Source organism: Centruroides vittatus, unplaced genomic scaffold, assembly GCF_030686945.1.
Source record: "Centruroides vittatus isolate TY-2023 unplaced genomic scaffold, ASM3068694v2 scaffold_2707, whole genome shotgun sequence".
Taxonomy (NCBI): domain Eukaryota; kingdom Metazoa; phylum Arthropoda; class Arachnida; order Scorpiones; family Buthidae; genus Centruroides; species Centruroides vittatus.
In genome coordinates this window covers 684,713-704,514 of record NW_027122692.1, presented here as the reverse complement: position 1 = coordinate 704,514, position 19,802 = coordinate 684,713, and the positions used below count along the sequence as shown (strand labels likewise).

Sequence of the window (19,802 nt, the reverse complement as noted above, 5' to 3'; positions counted from 1 at the left end):
CCGCGCCCAGATTCGTTATAATTCGTAGTGTGGTTATAAGCGGGTAAGGTTATGCTGAAATAAAGTTGCAGTCAAAGGGCTGTTTTTTTATTCGAGTAAAGTAGTGTAATTACAAACATTAGCACTCACACTGGGTTTCGTACAATATTTTTTACACCCATTTAATTTGTACTCCAAAGAATGAAGCGTAGTAAGGTTTTTGTTATTTCGAATATACAGATACGCGTAACAAAAGCGCACGAATATGTAACATCTCGCGAAAACTTTTAAAACTTAACATTCTGGCATTTTAAGTCCGAAGTGTCGACTAGAATAAATAGACTAGGTTGCGTTATTTCGTAGTGGGAACAATAGTGAACAACAATTAACACTCTGACTCGACAGAAAGCATAACGAGATTAAAAGGGTGTTTTAGAATTTCTTTTCGGCCTTCCTTACGCACATAAGGAAGGACAAAACGATTGTTTTAGAATAAAACTCGATTGCCGTTTTCTGAAATTTCATAAAACTTTAGAAATCCGTTATTCGACTCGACACAAAAGCATAATGGCGTCGTGAGACGTTAATGCGAGGTTTTCTTGCCGACGATCAGTTGACGGGGGAGTGAGGTTCCAGTCGAAGCACGTCTTCTTCCGGAAGAGGTTGGCGACGGAAGCGGGGAGACGACACAAGATAAACCACCAGGATCCCCAAAACCACTAGCGAAGCTCCCAATAAATTGGCGATGACCCCTTCTGCCGGAAGCGAAGAATAACCGAAGCTCCTGCAGAAGAGACAAGTTACTTTTTAGTGTTTCATTCGAACTTAAAGCTTAACAATTGGCCTTAACACTACACATTTAACAGCGCTCTTAATGCTCCATACGAATTCCTTTTCTTTCGATCACTTCTCTCTATCCTCCACACTCTAGTGTGGGATTAAATTTTACTTAATGATTTATTTTTGTCTGCGGGAAACCAAATACAGTAAGACTCACTTCAAACAAAATATGACATGTTTCCTGTATTCTATTCATTTATGTAAGCTACAGAAAATTTAGGCGTTTAATTCTGTTTGTAAAAATTGTGGTTTTCTTTTAAACTTATTACTATGCTCTTGCAGTGGAATCCATTTATCCAGATTATAAAACATATAATCCCTGTCAAATATGAAAGACAGATGTACGGACATGCAAAAAAAATCAGACGAGTGCATTCTTGCAGCTTGCGAGAATAGACTCATTTTCTAGAATTGGCATATGAGTTCATTGTTGTGCGTGGTTATTTGAAGTGGAGAACATACTTTTTAAAATATATGAATTGAAATGGCAGCGCGGCATTGTGACAATAATTATCAATTTTAAATCATAATTTAAAATATTTGACATCGCCATAGACAATTGCTCGTTCGTAATTGAAAATCATGATGATTAAGTTGCCCTTCGAATAAAAATAAACTTGTTGACTGCGGCGAGAAGCACATCATTTGTAACCTCGCCGGTTGTTCACTCGACACCCACATCTGTTGTTTCGGTCATCATCGATCTGTGTGAAGTAAAGAAAGTGATAGAGAAGAAACTAGAAATATGTCATCAATGAATTTTTAGTCATCTGGATCAGGCCTGGTCCCGTTTGAACCTGATAAACCGAGTTTTACTGTATATCCTACGTATAAATGTGTCCAAGTAAAGTTTAGATTTTCCAGAAAATTTAATGTATAATATTTGCACACTATATTTTGTTTGCCTACTGTGTGCGTCCTGCATACAAGGTCTGATTAAAAAAGTATCCCACCTTATTTTTCTCTATAAAAAAAACTTGTCGACAGTCTCATCAGCTGGCAAAATGTGACTTTGAACCCTATGGCACGTGTAAATTTTGGAGAGTCCGTTCTACCCTGCAGTCACCGTCGGCCAGCTGTGATAGTTTCATGTATATGCTATCGTCGCATTCGTGATTTGGCGGAACATGACAAATCTTAATTTCGTGAAGATTATAACCAGAATTGAAACCTGTGTCTACAGGTGATAACCCTGAGACAAAGGCATAATCGTCCCAGTGGACAGCGGCTGGATGGCCAAGCGGTCAAGGTTAGCAGCCTGCCGCCCTGGGGGACCCGGGATCTAATCCGGACGGGTCAAAAAATCTCCAGGAATTTTTCGGGGGGTGGTCCATCCGGATATGTGGCTGTGTCGGTCCCCGTCCCTCACAACCCCAGCCGCCCCATTGTGGGCCTGGCCGAACCCATAATTGGCTTGCTATAAGAGGCCCTCTTAGTGCCCACAGGGCGGAAAGAGTTACCCCAAAAAAAAATCATCCCAGTGGAAGATTCCACAGTCTCCACGACCAAAGAAGGCGCAACAATTGCACAGCAGTGTGAGGGTGGTATTGACCTTATTTTTCGACCACCGGGGCGTTTGTCACAATTTGTCTGCCAGGGGTGTACTCGTGACAAAGGAGTACTTACTACCTGACTGTTTTACGTCACCTACGAGATTTTAGGTTCATCCTGGTGGCTGGTTCATTTGTCACAATGCGCCGGCCCATGGATCGCTCCTCATTCAGACATTCCTTGCAAAACGGTATTGCGTAGGTTCGACGGCATCCGTGCTTCCGACCAACTTTTGGTTCTTTGCCAAACTCGAGATGCCACTCGAAGAGATTTCGGCACGCAGAGACAATCAACACTAACACGACAAATCTCACGATGGAGATCCCAATTAATGCTTTAATAGCGGAAGTATCGCTGAAAGAAGTGTGTGAACTCGAAAGCAAATTATTGTTTGAACCAAATAGTAACGTAATTGGTTTTTTCTGACCTCATGTCGGATACTTTTTCATCAACCTTGTATACATGCGTGCACACGCACTTGTTTACCGGTACAAATTAAGGAAGTGTTTTAAGGAGAGTTTATCACAGTATTATGATAATTATACAGCAAAAAATGGCGTCATTTGCGACTCTTCCATACAATATGGCAGTCTAAACTATTAACAGTAGAACAAATTTGCTATTTGGAATCGTGCCTTTATTCCTTATATGCTTGTAACACTTCAATCAACTGACTTTTTTAAACACAATGAAGTTATTGAATAAAGACATTGTACACTCTGGTGTCTTTAGTTAATACTTCATACCGTATAGAATAAAGAAAAATGGGTGCAATAAAGTACTATAAATTGAGAGTACTTACAATTTGAAAACCAGTTTTTCAGTAATTCCAGCCAGACAGGTAGCGATGGCCATAACAAATATGGCCAGACCGAAGAACACGTGAAGAGGCAAGTAACGACTTCGCCATATTTGTACTAATCCGGGAAAGAGAAAAGCCACAAATCCGCAAACAAACTGAAAAGAATTCGTCATTCAGAATTACGGGTGGAGAATACGAGGAAAAAATATCAGAGTCGAGGTTACCTGTAGACAAAACAATAGGACGGTGGTTAATCCGAGCCAACTGTGCAGAGAATACATATTGGGAATGGGTTTTTTCGCCAGATTGTGAGAATCGAACACGGCTTTCAATGCAACTACCGTAAAGACGAATGCCAGAGCCTGCAGACCTCCGTGAATTAGTTTCAGGAGCTTCTTTCGCTCGTTTCGTAACACGCGATACACCATTATGGCTGTAACGACAATTGAAAAACAATTAATGGGTATCGAGAATATCACTAATTTACATGTATTTTTAAATGCTACAGTATAATTAAAATTTCACACGTTACACAGTTTCTACATAGTATCGTATGTTGGAGATGGCGGTGCATAACGGGTTACAGCCAGCCTAAACAAATTGTTTTGTTACTCGGCCCGTTTAAAACTAGATGTGTTCGTACAATATACGTATATCAAAATATTCTCTATGTTGTTTATTATGGCGCTTGATGTAAAGAGTGGCATTCAAATTCCAGATAATACAAACATTTCTTGAATATGATCTACCTTAAACAAAAAAAGCATGCTTTCTCTGTAAAGCTGTGCTGAGCAACATACAGGATAAACCACACAGAAAAATATTTTTAATGATTAGAGTTATATATAATCATTACTTCAAAACACAGATTCTGTCCATAAATTACGTCAGCATTTTTCTTGACATTTTTACTCTCCCCCCAATTTGTCCAAGTTTTTGTAACCCCTCTCCTCTTTGGACGTCCGACAAAACTTAATCCCTCTCAAAACCTTTAAATTTTATGAATAATAAAATGTATAATGAAATAAATCATCATCCATCGAAGTTCAACCCAACAATACACTTGGTGTTTTACATTAAAAAAACGAACTTAAAATCAGACCCACAGATTTGTGTCTACGAGATACTTGTAAATCTGAATAATCGAAATACCGAATCAAATCACGTGACCGGACTATTGTATTAAGTCGCATAATACAAGGCTGTACAACTACGAAATTTATTGTATAAAAGTAACTAGTCTTGCAAACTTGCATTGTGGGCCTGGCCGAATCCAAGACGAGTAGGGAAATAAAGGCCTCCTTAGTGCCCACCGTGCAAAGAGCAATAAAGTTCTCGTTCATACAAAGATTACAAACAATCCTCTTACTTTGAAATGATTAAGATACTTTTGGGACAGATCAAGCACACTAATATGCTTCATTTAATGGACTTTCCTAATGACACAAAGCGATACCATAGTCGAAAACCATTATTAAAATGTTTGCGTGCAATGTAATTTTATAGGATAAAAAATGTTTTAAATGCATCTCACTAGAAAAAATTTTATTTGTAATTAAGAGTGGAAATTCTTTCCATTTTGTAATACGTCATTGTATTATGCGCATTCGACCTTTACGTAACATTACTGCTAAACGAACTGTTGTTAGGTATCAATGTTAAACTAATTCTCTTGTACGTTAAATGAATACTTAAGAAATATACAACATGATATTTTACAACTAAATTTTTCCTTTGTTTTTATAATATGCTATTGTTTGTTTTTACATTTCAAAATTGGAATATTAAAGAACCTGAAAACGATTGTAATAATAGGTAAAATTTAAGCAAAATTTTTGAATGGAAGAAAAGAAAAAAAAAAAAAACAGAATATTTTCATTTACATGACAAAAGATTGAAATAAACAATGTAAGTCCTAAGATTAACCAATTCTAATTGCGATTGGAATTTGGCATCAATTTAAACATTAACGTCTCTTGTGGCCGCAACCGGTCTCACATTATCTCTCCGATCAGTTTCATACCTGTTTTCAAAGTGTGGACGGGAACCTAGACTGACCCTTTGATTGCCCATTTCTAAACAGACGGAATCTTGTGTCCTCGAGAGACTTTTTGTTTTTAATTAACCTAAGTTCCACGTTCTCTCTCATTTAGGTCCCATTGTAGACCACGTAACTTTCACTCGGGTTCGTAGTGTCTTCTTTCGGTTTGCAATATACCGATCTCTCTATCCCAACCAGCAGATAGGACAGTGTTTTAGTGACTTTCATTTCAACAGACATTAATCATCCATCATGGATTTAAAATCAAAATCCTCTAGATACCTGTAATGTGGATTACCAAACTAGATACTGTAAGAATTCTCTTTCTCCAATAAATTGTGTACATTTATGAAAATGTCTTTCAATCTGTGTCTATACCACCCACACATTTCACCCATCAATGTCATACTGAACAATCAATACTCTCTCAAAGGAGTGCAATCATGTTATGATAGTCTAGGATTAAGATACTATATTGTGAGGACCTCACAAAGTTAGTTGCAAGGAACAGACCAATATTTGTAACAAACTGCCTATGAAAATTTTTGAGGATCTAATCTGGGATTTGAATGCAAGTCATTCGGAGCAGTACGTTGATATGGGTATTTATCACTTCGGCCATCTGGGCATCAGATGGCCAGATATAAGAATATATGGATACTCCAAATAAATGCATTTGTAAAAAGAACAATGATTTGCTGATTATAAATGATATAAATTCAATTTAGTTCTAACACACAAATTATAATAATTTTTAAAATTATGAATTTAAAGTATAAAAGAATAAATAAATTTGGTCTCTTCACTTATTTAACATTAAGAATGCATGCAAAGAAAAACATTTCAACCCTACATCAACTGAAATTTTAACAACAAAGATGACATCCATACACACGCAGGTCATATTTAAATATATATAAAAGTCAGAATTATTACAAACAGTTATCAAGTTAATAATAATAAAATTTAAAATAGTGAAATGTAACATTAGTAATTGAAAAAATTAACTAACAAAAAAGTCAAATAATGCTAGTAATTAAATAAATTAACATCAAATGCCCCACCGGTGGGTGAGTGGACTCCGTCTCCGCTCATACTGGCGGAGACCAGACCCTAAACACTGGAGTTCGATCGGGGGTTCATGCCTCACTCGGACGAGCTGGCAGCGGGAGTTTTTTCCGGGTTTTCCTCCTTGCCAATGATGCCTGAATAGGGGCCAGCTTCCCCCCAAGTCCTCCCAGAAGGCATTTCTGTCTCCCCTTCTCGCGGTGGCCGTCTCCTATAAGGCCGGCTTTGGTCGCACCCGTGACCTCTCCTCGGTCTTCTCGGATTGGCTGTCTTCTATAAGGCCGACTCTTCGGTCGCTGTGCGGTCATTCTCCTGTTCTTCCGCAGTATAAAGCCTAAGGTGCTACACACTCCACTCTCCCACAAGGAACAAGGAACATCAAATACAATTACAGTACAAGCAGTAGATTTAGGTTTGTACGTCTAAGTGTTAAACTGTTTATTGTACAGGGTGTTTCAACACTGTCAGAAATGTAAAGGCAGGTAGAGGGGACCTAAATAAGCAGATTTCGTAAATGAATGTGGGTACAGAAATGCGGCGAGAGGGCGCCGTCGAGTACGGTGGATGAAAACACTTCGCCAGCTTGAATAGTCATTCCCCGCACGGATTTTGAGCAACGTGCATCGTTACACCAATACGGAGCTTGCCGACATGCATTTCGTGTATGGGACTCTTCACTTTGGCAGGATCATCAGGAATCACCTGTACGCTATCTACAGCCGGCATTGGATAGGACGGGGTGGACCTGTTTCTAGGCCTCAGCCCTCCCCGGATTTGACGTGCTTGGATTTCTTCTTTTGGGGTCACATTAAGAGCATGGTGTACGATAGTCCCATAACATCCGAAGATCTGGTTGCCGGATTGTCTGTTGCTGCTGGAAACGTACGTGACATGACTGACATTTTTACTAATGTATGCCAATCTGTGTGCTGTTGCTGTGAATCTTGTATTGCTGTTTGGAGCAGCTATTGTAAACTTTTTGATAAATAAATTGTTGCTTTCCTTTGTCTTTTCACTTACCTGTTGTTAATACTGCCTTACAGTCTAGCACTTCAATGCTGCATTTCCACACCCACATTCATTTACAAAATCTGCTTATTTATGTCTCCTCTACCTGCCTTCACATTTCTGACATAGTTTTGAAACACCCAGTACATTAAACAGCAGTGTGGCTCTTTGTTTTTATAATTTTATAATTGAGATTTGAAAAATATTTACAGTTTTAACTGAAAATTGAACAGAAACTAAAATAGAATATATAAATATAAATAAAATAAAATACACCTATCCCTCGATTTACACGGAAGATAGGTTTCTGAGAAAAACGTGTAAATCGAATTTGTATCTTTTTGAATGTAAAACCGTGTAAATCGAAAAGTATGCAAAAAACGCATAATTTCGTTGTTTATTAATTATGAATTTTTTTCAATTTTTTAAAGGTACATAAATCAAACAAAAATATTGAAAGGCAAAAAAAATATATTATTCTATTAATTAAATACAAAGTACAAAGGAACAAAAAATAAAATCTGAAAGATTCATAAAAATGTAATGTAATTGTGTAATGTAATGTAATGTAAAAAATGTAATTAAAAATAATGTAATCGTTTGTTACTTATGAATATGAAAAATTAAAATTTTCTGGTTTAAAACTATGTGCAATGAATGCCACTTCGGGCGTATGGGGGAGTACCCTATATCGGTTTATCGGTTACTATTTGACGGATTGAAATAAAACTGTCACCTAGTATCCTAAATATCAACTATAACATATAATTAAGGTGGATTGGAATATAGATGTAGATTAGAGTTAAAAATTCTTCCTTTTGATCATAGCCAGTTTATTTTCTACATTTATTTTTTAAACCATGTAAAAGAAGTACCGTGTCAAACGAGAGATAGGTGTACAAGAAAATTACCATTCACTTTCATACGTGTTGTATAAAAAGTAAATACGTAGTAAATAAATTGCAGTGTTAAAAAATAATAAAAAAATTGAAATGTTAAAGTATTTAATATATGCTGGGAAAAGATGGAAAACTTCAAATACACTCATTTCCAAATTAAAACTTTAATATACTGTAAATGACAGGTGGGCAACATATGGTTCACAGACCAACTCTGGTCTGCAAATGGGTACAATCTAGTCAAGGTCATTTTCAATATATGTGTGTGAAAAATAAACAGAATTCCTGTTTCATTTGTCCTACTAACAAATTATATGTAAGCATACATATAAATATTATTATAAAACTGTTTAAAACAATGTTTTACTTTGCCTTATTAATTAAAAATGGGTGTAAATTTAGCCCAAAAGCCCAGCAGTTTAGATTTACAATTGATTAATCCAGGCTTTGTATACTAAATTTTATGGGACACACTGATTATTACGTAAGTCGGGAACAATATGAGTTATGTTGATCTTTGTTTATTATTTTACAGGTAAAGCATGATGTTGAGTAAGAAAGAAAATTCAAATTATTTTGATGGTGGGAACCAACATTCAACAAAAAGTTGAAGTGTTTAACAGGATGAATTCAGGCTACTGTAGCAAATGGTGGGAGTTTAGCAACTTCACACTGAATGTGAGTACCCACCATGAAAATAACTTGAATTTTTTCCATCTTACACAGTGCAATGCTTTACCAGTAAAAGAATAAACAAAAATCAACACAATTCCAGACTCATACTTGTAGAACACTATAAATTAATCAGCACAATTATTTAAATTTCGTATTTGAAAGTCATTTTTTCTGCAGCATAAAGCTGTAATAATTAAATTAGCATAATTATTCTAACTAAATCAATTATTATTTCAAAATTCTCTGATAACTTACCATCTCCATAAAAGAAAACCATTCCAATTACCATGAACAACGGATGATAATTAAATTGTAGCGGTGGATTACTCTGCCACGCAAAACCACCTAAATAACTCCCTGTCCAAGTGGCAGCTAGTGCGATGCAAAGTATTCCCAGTATCTGTGCCGCGGTAAAACCCACCGAAAAGATGCAAGCATCCTGCCGGCTTTCAATGTGCAAATCCATGGGGATTTCCTAATCATTTAAATACAAAATAAAATGACTGAAATACATTATATTAATAAAAACTGATTTAATACAAAAAATGCATAATTGTTTAAATTATATATAATATACTACTCAGAGAAATATGTGGAAATAGTACATTATTGAGAAACACAATTGCTCATTCGGTTGTACGTAACGTCAGCTAATTTCTAACAATTGGGTCAAGTTTGTAATGTACTAAATATTTTAATCTTTTACTTAGCAAAATTCCTTAATGTATTGATATAATTACAATTTAAAATTATCTAGCATATTTCTAAACATACAAAAGTTTATGATTTCAAATTTATAAAATAAATTATAAAAGTATGATTTAAAACAAGAATAAAATTATTTGCAAGATTTTTCTTCTTGAATTGTAATAAAATTCCAATAATTCTGGTTTTGTATTCTTCTCTGCACTAAATGACATATTATAAACTTACAAAAATCCAGCAACGAGTTGCTTAACTTTCCCGGCAACGTTTAAAATTGCGTGTGTAGCGCCACCTGTTATGATATTTTACTTAAAAACTTTTTGTATTTTTATTATAAAATGGCAAAGAGCTTAATTATCAGGCTAGGGGTGGATTATATTTTTTTTTAAATGTAAACGCTAATAACTAATCTTTTGACGTATGGCACAGTCTCTTCGTTCCATTTAACTACAGTATCCTCTACTTGTGCCATACTTGACAGAACTGTGTTGCAGCGCTTTTTATTAATATTAATGTCACATCTGTGCTCCTTAAGTCTAATAGCTAAATTCCTTCTTGTGACCGCAATATAGTCTCTTTTTTTTAGTTCCTAATTACTGATTTTCAAATGGAATTTTATATACATCCGTTTTTTCTTCTTTTTTAAGCACGTCTTTATCATTTCTCAGAATATTATATAAATTTAGGAGCTCTTTTGAAAACTATTTTGGAGTGTTTTGTCCAGTATGGCACAAGTAGAGGATTCCGTAGTTAAATGGAATTTTTATTACCTGTCTCCTCCTTAGATTAGGCTGAAAACCAATAATTTATCTGATGTTTTAAAAAATTGCATTGTAATATATTCAGTGTAAATTAAACTAGAACTTTCCTATCTTAATAAGAAAACGTATAAAATTTCTATTTAGTTCTCTGGGAATAGACCTTTTGTAACATGACAATCTATCTTTTGACTTTCATACATACTTTGAGAAACACATTAAATCCAGAAGTCGAAAATTATCCTTAATTAGTTCCCTTAAAAGTTCCCCATAATTAAAATTTAGCGTAAATAAAATCTAAGAATAAAATGAATAGATTTGTTAGAAGCATGCAAGTTTTTACAGCATTAGTCTGGAATATTTTGGATACCACCTCATGTTTAATCTTAATTTCTAATTTATTTAATGAAAAATGTATGTATTTGTATTATATTACTTTCCTGACTGTTGAAGTAAGGCCAAGAACACATGTAAAATTGTGTGGCAGAAAACTGAATCAGAAATCAGCTTTCGGTTCAGTTTCTGTTTTACGCTTTTATGTCAGAACACAAACGTAAAAATTCTGGCCGAATAGGAAACGACACCGATACATTTTATTCATTTTTTTTCTCATATATCTACCCCTCTGTACCTTTCCATTTCTTCACCGCTGCCTCTACTATAATTTAGAAAATTTAAATTAATAGAATTGTTCTTTATTTTAATTCGGAATACATGTAACCTAAATACTATATGTCGATTCTACTAGACCTACCTGTTATTTGAAATTTAGCACCTGTGGCCGTCCATACACTTACATAAAGACACTGTATTTAAACAATCACACTTTTTTTGGTCATAAAGACACTGACGTGGTTGGACGGATTCAATAAACTCCTCTATTCGTTTATTTTTCGTTTTTTTGAGACCATTACAATTGTAGGGTTAACCCTCATTGCCACCATTGTTAGAATAAAAACCATGTGTCTACTTTGACATCACAAAAAAAGACTTCTCTTTATTGGAGGAATTTTGGCATAAAAAGCAGAGACATGCTCTACTCTTTTCTCAGTTATGTTTCAGCCAAAATTTCAGAAAAATTTTTACACCGAATTTTACACGCGTGTTCCTGGCCTAACAGAGGGAAAAGATTATAATCAGTCAAATTTCGACCCTCTGGGCTTTTTGCATTTCTCAACATTTTAAGGGCCTAATTCAAAAAACATTTAAAAAACAGGAACAAAATTCTATGTATGTGTACATATGTGTGGAGCCAAGGAGTAAAGCAGGTCTCTTTAGCCTCTTTGCATTCTTTTGAACAAATAAAATACATTTGCTTTTATTAATGAAGAAATATTCTGTCTTAAAGATTCTATTTTTTGTTAGTAAAAATAATTTATAATTAATTTATAAGGATAAGAACCATTATGGTTACCTAAGTCTAAATTCCCAACTTGCTGTATGAATGCGTGTTGGCCTGTATTTTGCTTTATATCTAAGAACTCTATAGATCAAATATTTTGAAATTTGGAAGGAATACTTCTATTTATGGGGAATTCACACTATTACATTTTGGAGATTATAAGTCAAAGTGGGGAGATAGATGGAGTAAAACACTCATTATTGGCATTTACAATTTTTCAGAACCTCACCTCTGAGGAAAGTAATCAATCAAAAACATCACCCTCAAGACTTTACATTTTTAGACCCGAGAGACCTCGAAACATCATAAAATGCAAAAACAAGCTGGGATTATTTCTGTATGCACATTCGTGCAGGTGCCCACTTTGAAGCTTAATAACTCCTGTGCCATTTTTCAAAAATTTCCAATGTTTTTCAGGGAGGTTTACATATTAGTAAGAAATGTTTCTAAAAATTTTCAGGAAAATTAGATCATCAATTCAGTTGATATGGCCCCACCTCCTTAATACCTCCCAAACCAATCTGAAGACAAAAGGTAAATAGTAGCAATTGTTAGAAATGAAAGCAAAGAATGCCGGGAAAATCCTACAACAGTGCTGGCTTACAGCATAATTTCAACAGCAAACTGTTGATTTTCAGCATTTTAAATAATTGTAACTATTTAATTAAATTGTTCAAGATCTGCTTAACTCCAAAATCTTCAATTCTATGCTCTCATCCACAGAACAACCTGTCATTATTTGATAAACAAGCATCATACAGAGAAAGATGACGGCTTAAGTGTCCATATGGAGAACGTAAACATTGAGATAATTCTTAATTATTTGAGTGCTTTATTTGTAATAAAGAATACTCACCGATTTATTAACTATAATTCAATAAATAACACTAGATAATTCCATTTTTTTTTTTTTCTTTCTCAGAAGCTAATTTCCTTCCGCCGAATGGAATGCAACGTTTAATAACATATTACGTCTGCTGCTCTGTTGTTATGGCAACAGTGTAAATAAGTCCAGACGATAAAGCGGATTCGGTTTCCGTTTATGTAGCCAAAATGTCGCCAAATTATTTATTATATTATTTACGATTAGAAATTTCTATTTTCTACATAGATAATTAATTAAAAAGTATAATAATAATAATAATATTAGAAACTAAGAAAAAGAAAATTAAAAAACATTCATCGAATTTCTGGAAATTTATTAATGCAGGAGGGGGGGGTATATTATTAAATGTCTAATAAAATTTTAAAAATATTTCGAGTGTTATCTCGTTATCTATTTAATTTTGTTTAAAAATTTAATTAAATAAATAAATCATTTAATAAAATTTTCACGACGTTGCCATATTTTTTTACATCTGACGTCACACGTCACAAATATTTTAAATTAAAATTTTTTTTACGTAACTGATTTGTTTTTATATAAAGAAAATTGTATTTAAGTCGGCTACTTTATGCTATTGTATGAGAGATTTAACGCTTAAATCTTCTCGTCCTAAAATTAAGTTAAAATTTAATCGGAATATACAGATTACCTGTTGTATAGACGTGAACTTGCAACTGCTTGAAGTTATCAAGACTTGTGTTTATCAGTCTGCTGTCTATGATCAATCATCATACAGTCTATTATAGTTTATCTCGAGTTATACAACCTTCTTGTTCATTTAATTATATATCTAAATGTCATAGTTCATCCCAGATACAAAAATTACTTAACTTTAAAAAAAACTCTTTCCTTATCCCATGATCAGAGATGATATTTTATCTTAAATCTTTACATATGACTAAGATTCTATATTTAAAATTGATTTAATGAAAACTATGCCTATATTTTCAAAAAAATTAATGTTTTAAAAGTAAGAATCTATTGCATTTTCATAGATTTAGCATTTAAAAATGTGCGGAAAATGGAGAAAATTCTATAATTGTTAAAGGCGATTTGTTATAGTATGAAAATTAATTGTTCGAAGATATATTAATGCATCACTAGAATTCAAATAGTTGTGTTTATTATTACATTCCTTACGCGTTTATAAACAAGAAAGATTACGTATGTTTACCCTCTTTTTTATGGAACTTTGGGCAAAATAGTAACATTTGGGTTTAATAAAATGAATATCGCATAAAACAACCACTTTCAAAATTTTGAGTCTTTATAAAATTATGTGATTAAGAAAAACAAAAAATTTAATCAAATACAATAGGATAAGATTGAAAAATGACAATCTTGTTAGTGATAATAGCTCTCTTCCAGCAATCAATTAAACAATTGGTTAAAGAAACAATATCTTGGATTTAATAGGGCATGTAAAACAAAAAATGGATCGCATTAAATATATTATCTGCCCTATTCTTAGAGTACGGGGTCTTTAACTTTGTACGCTCGTTCTCTAACATTACGTCGGTTTAGTTCATATTTGCGTTATAACACGAACCACTGTTCAACTTATCATCTTCAGTAAAAGAATCTTTTAATGGCATAACTTATGTAAAACCTTAAAAAAATATGGTTTTTTGTTTTTAAACAGAAAAATATTTAGAAATTAGTAGAATATAATCTCAAAAACTGCAATTTAAACTTTTACTACGATAAAACCCTAAAATCCTCCGCTTCGTTCTGTATTTAAATTCAAATTTGAAACTTCTACGGGTCAAGAGAGCCCAAGTCACTTCCTTTTGAGGCTTAATGTATTAAGATAAGTGCCGAAGAGTTTAAAAAATATATTAAATTACAATTGTTTAAATTTTGTTTAGAAGGTACATCTATAAATATGTCAGTAAAATTTGAAAGCATTAGGATTTATTAATTTTAAATTTACGTATTCCGGGACCTAGTCTTAACTACTTTTGACAATATCAAAGTTTCTGTATTCAATAACAGGAGGCTTACATTGCGTATTCGAACACCAAATAGTGTGTGAACATCTAAGATTGACGTTGAGATTGATCTACATTGAGTATGTTTACACAAGTGATTTGAAATACGCCACGTGAGCATTTTGTTACACTTGGATACCGAAACTTTGGTATCATCAATAATAGTTAAGGCTATACCCTCTGTAATGGCTACTAAATGTAATTTTTAAATCAGATTTTTCAGTTTGATACTCGGATGATTCAAAATTTTCTATACTCGAGACCACAAAATTTGCTAACTTTCATCTTTTTATGAACTTTACAATGTTTTACACATTTTATTGACTAACTACAAATCTATATTATTAAAATAAGTGTTGTAGTTCTTTAAATTGCAAATTAATAATTTAAAACAAATGATTATGGAGCAACTATTGAAAACTGTTTGACAATATTCTTGTAACTATTTTTAATATTGTAGATAGTTTAAGAATTTTCTACTTTCACGAAAGGTCGCTTTCAAAAGAACGGCCAGATGGCCGGCCGTTCCTTTGTTGGACCGATAAAGGTTAGTAACTGCTACTATAGAGTAAGTACTACGTGTTCCTTTAGAAGTATTTCAAATTCCTGAATAAGAACCAATATAAATGGTTGTAGAACTATAAATGGAACAGAATCTTGAATTTAACATAAAATCCCAAATTTTTCCCATCTGTTGCTAATGCTAACCAAATCTAGAAACCTTTATTTTGCTAGAAAAGAATTACAAATTCTATGAATTGCACATCAGACTACAAGAACCACATACAATGTAATAGTGTGATTCCTCTTTTATAACAGACAACAGACCTAGAAAGTGATTATACAATATAAAGTTTATGAAAAATAAAAAAATCATTGCACTAAGATTTATTGATTTTGTGATTCTTTCAAATGTACAAAACATGAAAAATCACGAAATGAAAATTTGGGAGATAGAAAATACTTGCATATAGATACGAATCACGATATTTAATCCATAAACTCTTTTCTAACCTTTGTATCCCGAGTACTTCCTTTACTGTCCAAAAACAAACGTTTTCGGCCTCACTCGAGGTCTGCTTCAGGTTAATCGAACAAAAGAACAAACGAGAACTGGCTTCCAAATTATTTTAATTAATCCTCGAGGATTAATGGAGTTTATGGATTAAATAAACTGGTAGTCAGACTAGTAGATTGGGTAGTTCACGATATTTAGAAACAAAGAACAAAGTAGCATTGAACATATTTGAGTAAAATATCCAAATTCGGAAATATTATACAGACATTTTTCAAAATCAAATGAGATAGCTCTGCTTAAGATATTCAATATTCTAACATTAGCAGGAAACAAAATATCCATCAGTTTAGTATAAATCAATGAGTGGTATGAAATTTTTTCAATTTTTAGATCAATTGTTTTAAATGTCTAGAACGATCTGATTGGGTCACTAACGACTTTGTTGCAATCTGCAATGAATTTCAGAGAGTCTCCCTCGAGAAAAAGATTATTGAAATTCATCGAATTGAAGAAGAGTGAAGAGATGAATGAAATCTTACAGTAAAATTAACATATTCTGCTTTATGCTGATTTTAAACAGAAATTATGAACACGTGACTATGAAGCAATGGCTGCTCCATAGATGCATGGTATACAGTAGGTGGTTATGCAAACATTCTATCTTCATTTTAGTAATTTTCTGTAGTATACAGGGTGTATCAGTACAGCGGTTACAAGCTTTCAGGAGAGCTAGAGTACACCTAGACAATGGGAAATCACAGCAATGCATGGTCGGAAATGCTGGGATGTCTTTGGCTGGTGTACGTGATAGATGTCGCTACACCAGCCAAAGACATTCCAGCATTTTTTGCTGCACTAAGAATAATAAACATGTTTTCTCACCCAGTTCGTGTCCTTCCTTTCTTGTGTTTTGTGTCGTCACTACCGTGCCAGGAAAGCATTTCCGACCATGCATTGCTGGGATTTCCCATTGTCTAGGTGTACTCTATCTCTCCTGAAAGCTTGTAACTGCTGTACTGATACACCCTGTATACACTGCTGGTTATATTCATAAAAATGTAAATAGCCTATAAATTTATCGGTTAATCGTACCTTTATAATGTAGATATTTTCAGGAAAATTTTAGAATAAAAACAAAATCAAATATTTATTATTCAAAAATTAAACTGTTACTGCATTGCATATTTATTACTATGTGGCATCACCTCTCCCTCTTTCTTTGGTATCATGTGTCCATTGATGTGTTTTATTATTCATATATACTATATACATATCTGTAATTCTTAATTGAAATTAAAGCTTTTTCAAAGTCTTCCTTGTCATTATTATAGTAAAAATCATGTCAGATCAGTAACAAGCTCTGAAGATAAGTTTTTATTTATATGTTTTTGCTTAAAAGGTATTCTTTTACAAAAATTTCACCTCTTAATTATGTACTTAATTTTATATTTAAGTTTATCCCTTTTTATTCTAGCACGTTATACTGTTCTACTGTGTATAAGGATGGAACTCAAAGTATTTTAGCTCCACTTTCCTCCCCTTTTTTCACCTATGTTTTTCACGAGTCATGTTGTCCTAACTGTCACTATAATCTCAGGTAATTGTTTTATTGTATAAACCTTTGTACACGTATCCTAAATATTTCAATACAATCGGTAAATCTCTAACTATGTAATAATTTTGCTGATAAATCTGTTATAATAGGACTGAAGAGGGACATTAAGCCCAACTGCATATCCTTTCCTTTCAATAAACCAGCCTTTTTTCACTGTGTTCCAGTGTGATTTGTTCTCAACAGCAACCTTATGCTAAGAAAATACATATAAAACAAAAATATTTTAAAGAAAACCTTAAATGTTAATAAAATATGTAATGTTTACAGATGTTAGATTAAAAGAAAAGTCAATGAAACGAGTTCAAATTCAACTACAGTAGAACTTCACTAATTCAGACTAATTGGGAGAAAGCCTAGACCAAATTACTGAGGTTCTTACTCAAATGCATATTGTTTGTTCCAAAGGTATACTAAATCCTAGAATAAATTATTATTAACAAGCAATTATTATGATGTCACAATGCTGGGCTGCAATTTTTAATATATATTCTCTCCAGCTCAAATTAGTAGTGACTCGCCCCTGTACATCATACTTTTCCTTTCCACAACAGAGTCGTGCCAGTCATCTTTCAGGGAATCATGCCAGTCATCAAACACCTTTCACGGAAAAATGTTTGAATTGAAATAACACAACTTCTAGTTTGTATCAAAAGTTCTTATATAGTTAATCAGGACCTCCTGTCCCTAAGGTTTCCATATCTGGTCTTGTCTTTCATCCATCTAATTCCATTCTTGAGATTAAAGAAAGACGGATGAACAGACAAATGACAGTAGGAATTCTTTTTGGGCTGCAATTTTTTTGAAATTGCAGCCCAAAAAGACATATCTTTACCGTGTCTATTATTATGAAGCATCTTTGTCTTCTATAACGGTGGTTTTCAAATTTACTGATCCATGCACCACTTAAACTGAATCACAGATGAAATGCAGACTACCTACATTCCATTTACTTCTTGTCCTGTAATATCTATCACCTTATTTAATGAAAGATTTTGTGCCAAAATGGTTTGTCTATCTGGTAACCTAAAAGATATGTTGCATAAAAATGTTTTCTCCAGCTAAACAGCTTGGATTTACATTATGGATAAATGACTAGGTCATTTTGATCTAGTCACTTTTCCACAATGCAATTCCTGTGGATGATCTGGCACCCGGTCCCAGAAAATAATGCTCAAGGACCATACTTTTTGTGAATCACTGTTTTATAATATAGCACACAGCAGATTGTTTAGAGTTTTGCAACATACTTAAAATTACTATATCTTATCAATAAATTCTTAAATATTTCAGTTTATATGTTGAAAATAAAATTATTGACAAAAATCTCTCATAAAATGTGCATTTGTTCTCAATAAAAATGTGTGTCATCAGAAAGTAAAGACAGTGCTCGAACGCTTTGTATATCAAACACACCACTTCGCCTAACCGCAGAACGGAGCGCATCGGAGAAAAGGTGATCTGGCCAGAATCTCCATATCAACGAACAAAAAGAAAAGAAAGTAAAGACAGTGCAAATTACACTTTAGTCGAATACATATTAAAATAATACACGAAACAAAACATCAGGACAAACTATTTTTTCACCTATTCTACTTCACGTATTCAAGCACTTGTCATAATATGGTACCGCATTTTGTACGCTACGGAAGAATGTGGGATTTTGCAATCTGAACCATTTCCTCACAGCAGCCTGTACTTTTACATCACTTTGGAATCTACAACCAACAAGATGGAGTTCTTTTCAAGATCTCTACATGCCTATTTTCAACAGCTGTTACTATGCATCAACTATGTGTAGACCCATAACGGAACAACTCCTTTGCGTAGAACATATGGGTTCTGATTGAAGAGAGAGAGATAACAGATACACTGATTCAATATTTTATTATAAACATTATAGGAAACCATAAAGATTGATATAATATTAACAGCAATTTCAGCTGGGTAAAACAGCAACAGGCTTGGCAATATAGTTACTGGAGAGTACCATTGCACCTAAGGTAATAAATAAAGTTAAATATGAGGTAATTGTCACAATTTTATTTACAAATATACAACATATCACTTATTCTACAAAACAATAATCTCAGCAGCACCTTTGTGGGGTTACTGAAAAGTATTTTGTAGAATGAATGATATCTTGCTTCACATGGACATATCTTCACCCAAACAAGAATGAAACCAAATGTTCGGGAAATCCTGCACACAACAAAATTACACTAGATTTATCAGAGATAGTGTACTTTTACAACAGTTTGGTGCCATTCCTATACTGTACAGAAGTGTAAAATGACACCAAACTGTACACTATTCCAGCAATATAAATGTACCTTGTGTGTAAATTTACAAAATCCCAAACTGTCATATTCATAACCTATCAACTAATTTTTAACAAACCATTTTCAATTGACCCGTGCGGTTCTACACTGACCTCTTGACGAAGACCCCTAATTTATATAGTCTATTTTTAAATAATTACTTTGTTAAATGTACTGCAATATTTCCAAAACGGTAAACAGTAATTTAACATACCACTTTTGTGAGCATAACTATTAAAAATAATT

General features: G+C 33.5%; 1 protein-coding gene across 1 annotated transcript; it reads right to left on the bottom strand.

The window, feature by feature from the left end:
- Positions 1-65: 65 nt before the first annotated feature.
- On the bottom strand, positions 66-12,729 carry LOC136987759 (transmembrane ascorbate-dependent reductase CYB561). Its single transcript, XM_067285521.1, has 5 exons — positions 12,585-12,729; positions 9,119-9,338; positions 3,397-3,605; positions 3,173-3,327; positions 66-763 (listed from the first exon to the last, which is right to left on the bottom strand). The coding sequence occupies exons 2-5, from the start codon at positions 9,327-9,329 to the stop codon at positions 589-591; spliced, it is 750 nt and encodes a 249-aa protein (XP_067141622.1). The 5' UTR covers positions 9,330-9,338; positions 12,585-12,729; the 3' UTR covers positions 66-588.
- Positions 12,730-19,802: the final 7,073 nt, after the last annotated feature.

Coding starts and splice junctions, on each gene's coding strand:
- LOC136987759 (XM_067285521.1), bottom strand. CDS start 9,329: ATGGATTTGCACATTGAAAGCCGGCAGGATGCTTGCATCTTTTCGGTG. Junction 3,606..9,118: donor GGTTTTCTTTTATGGAGATG/GTAAGTTATCAG, acceptor TTGTCGTTACAG/CCATAATGGTGTATCGCGTG. Junction 3,328..3,396: donor TCCTATTGTTTTGTCTACAG/GTAACCTCGACT, acceptor AATTCTTTTCAG/TTTGTTTGCGGATTTGTGGC.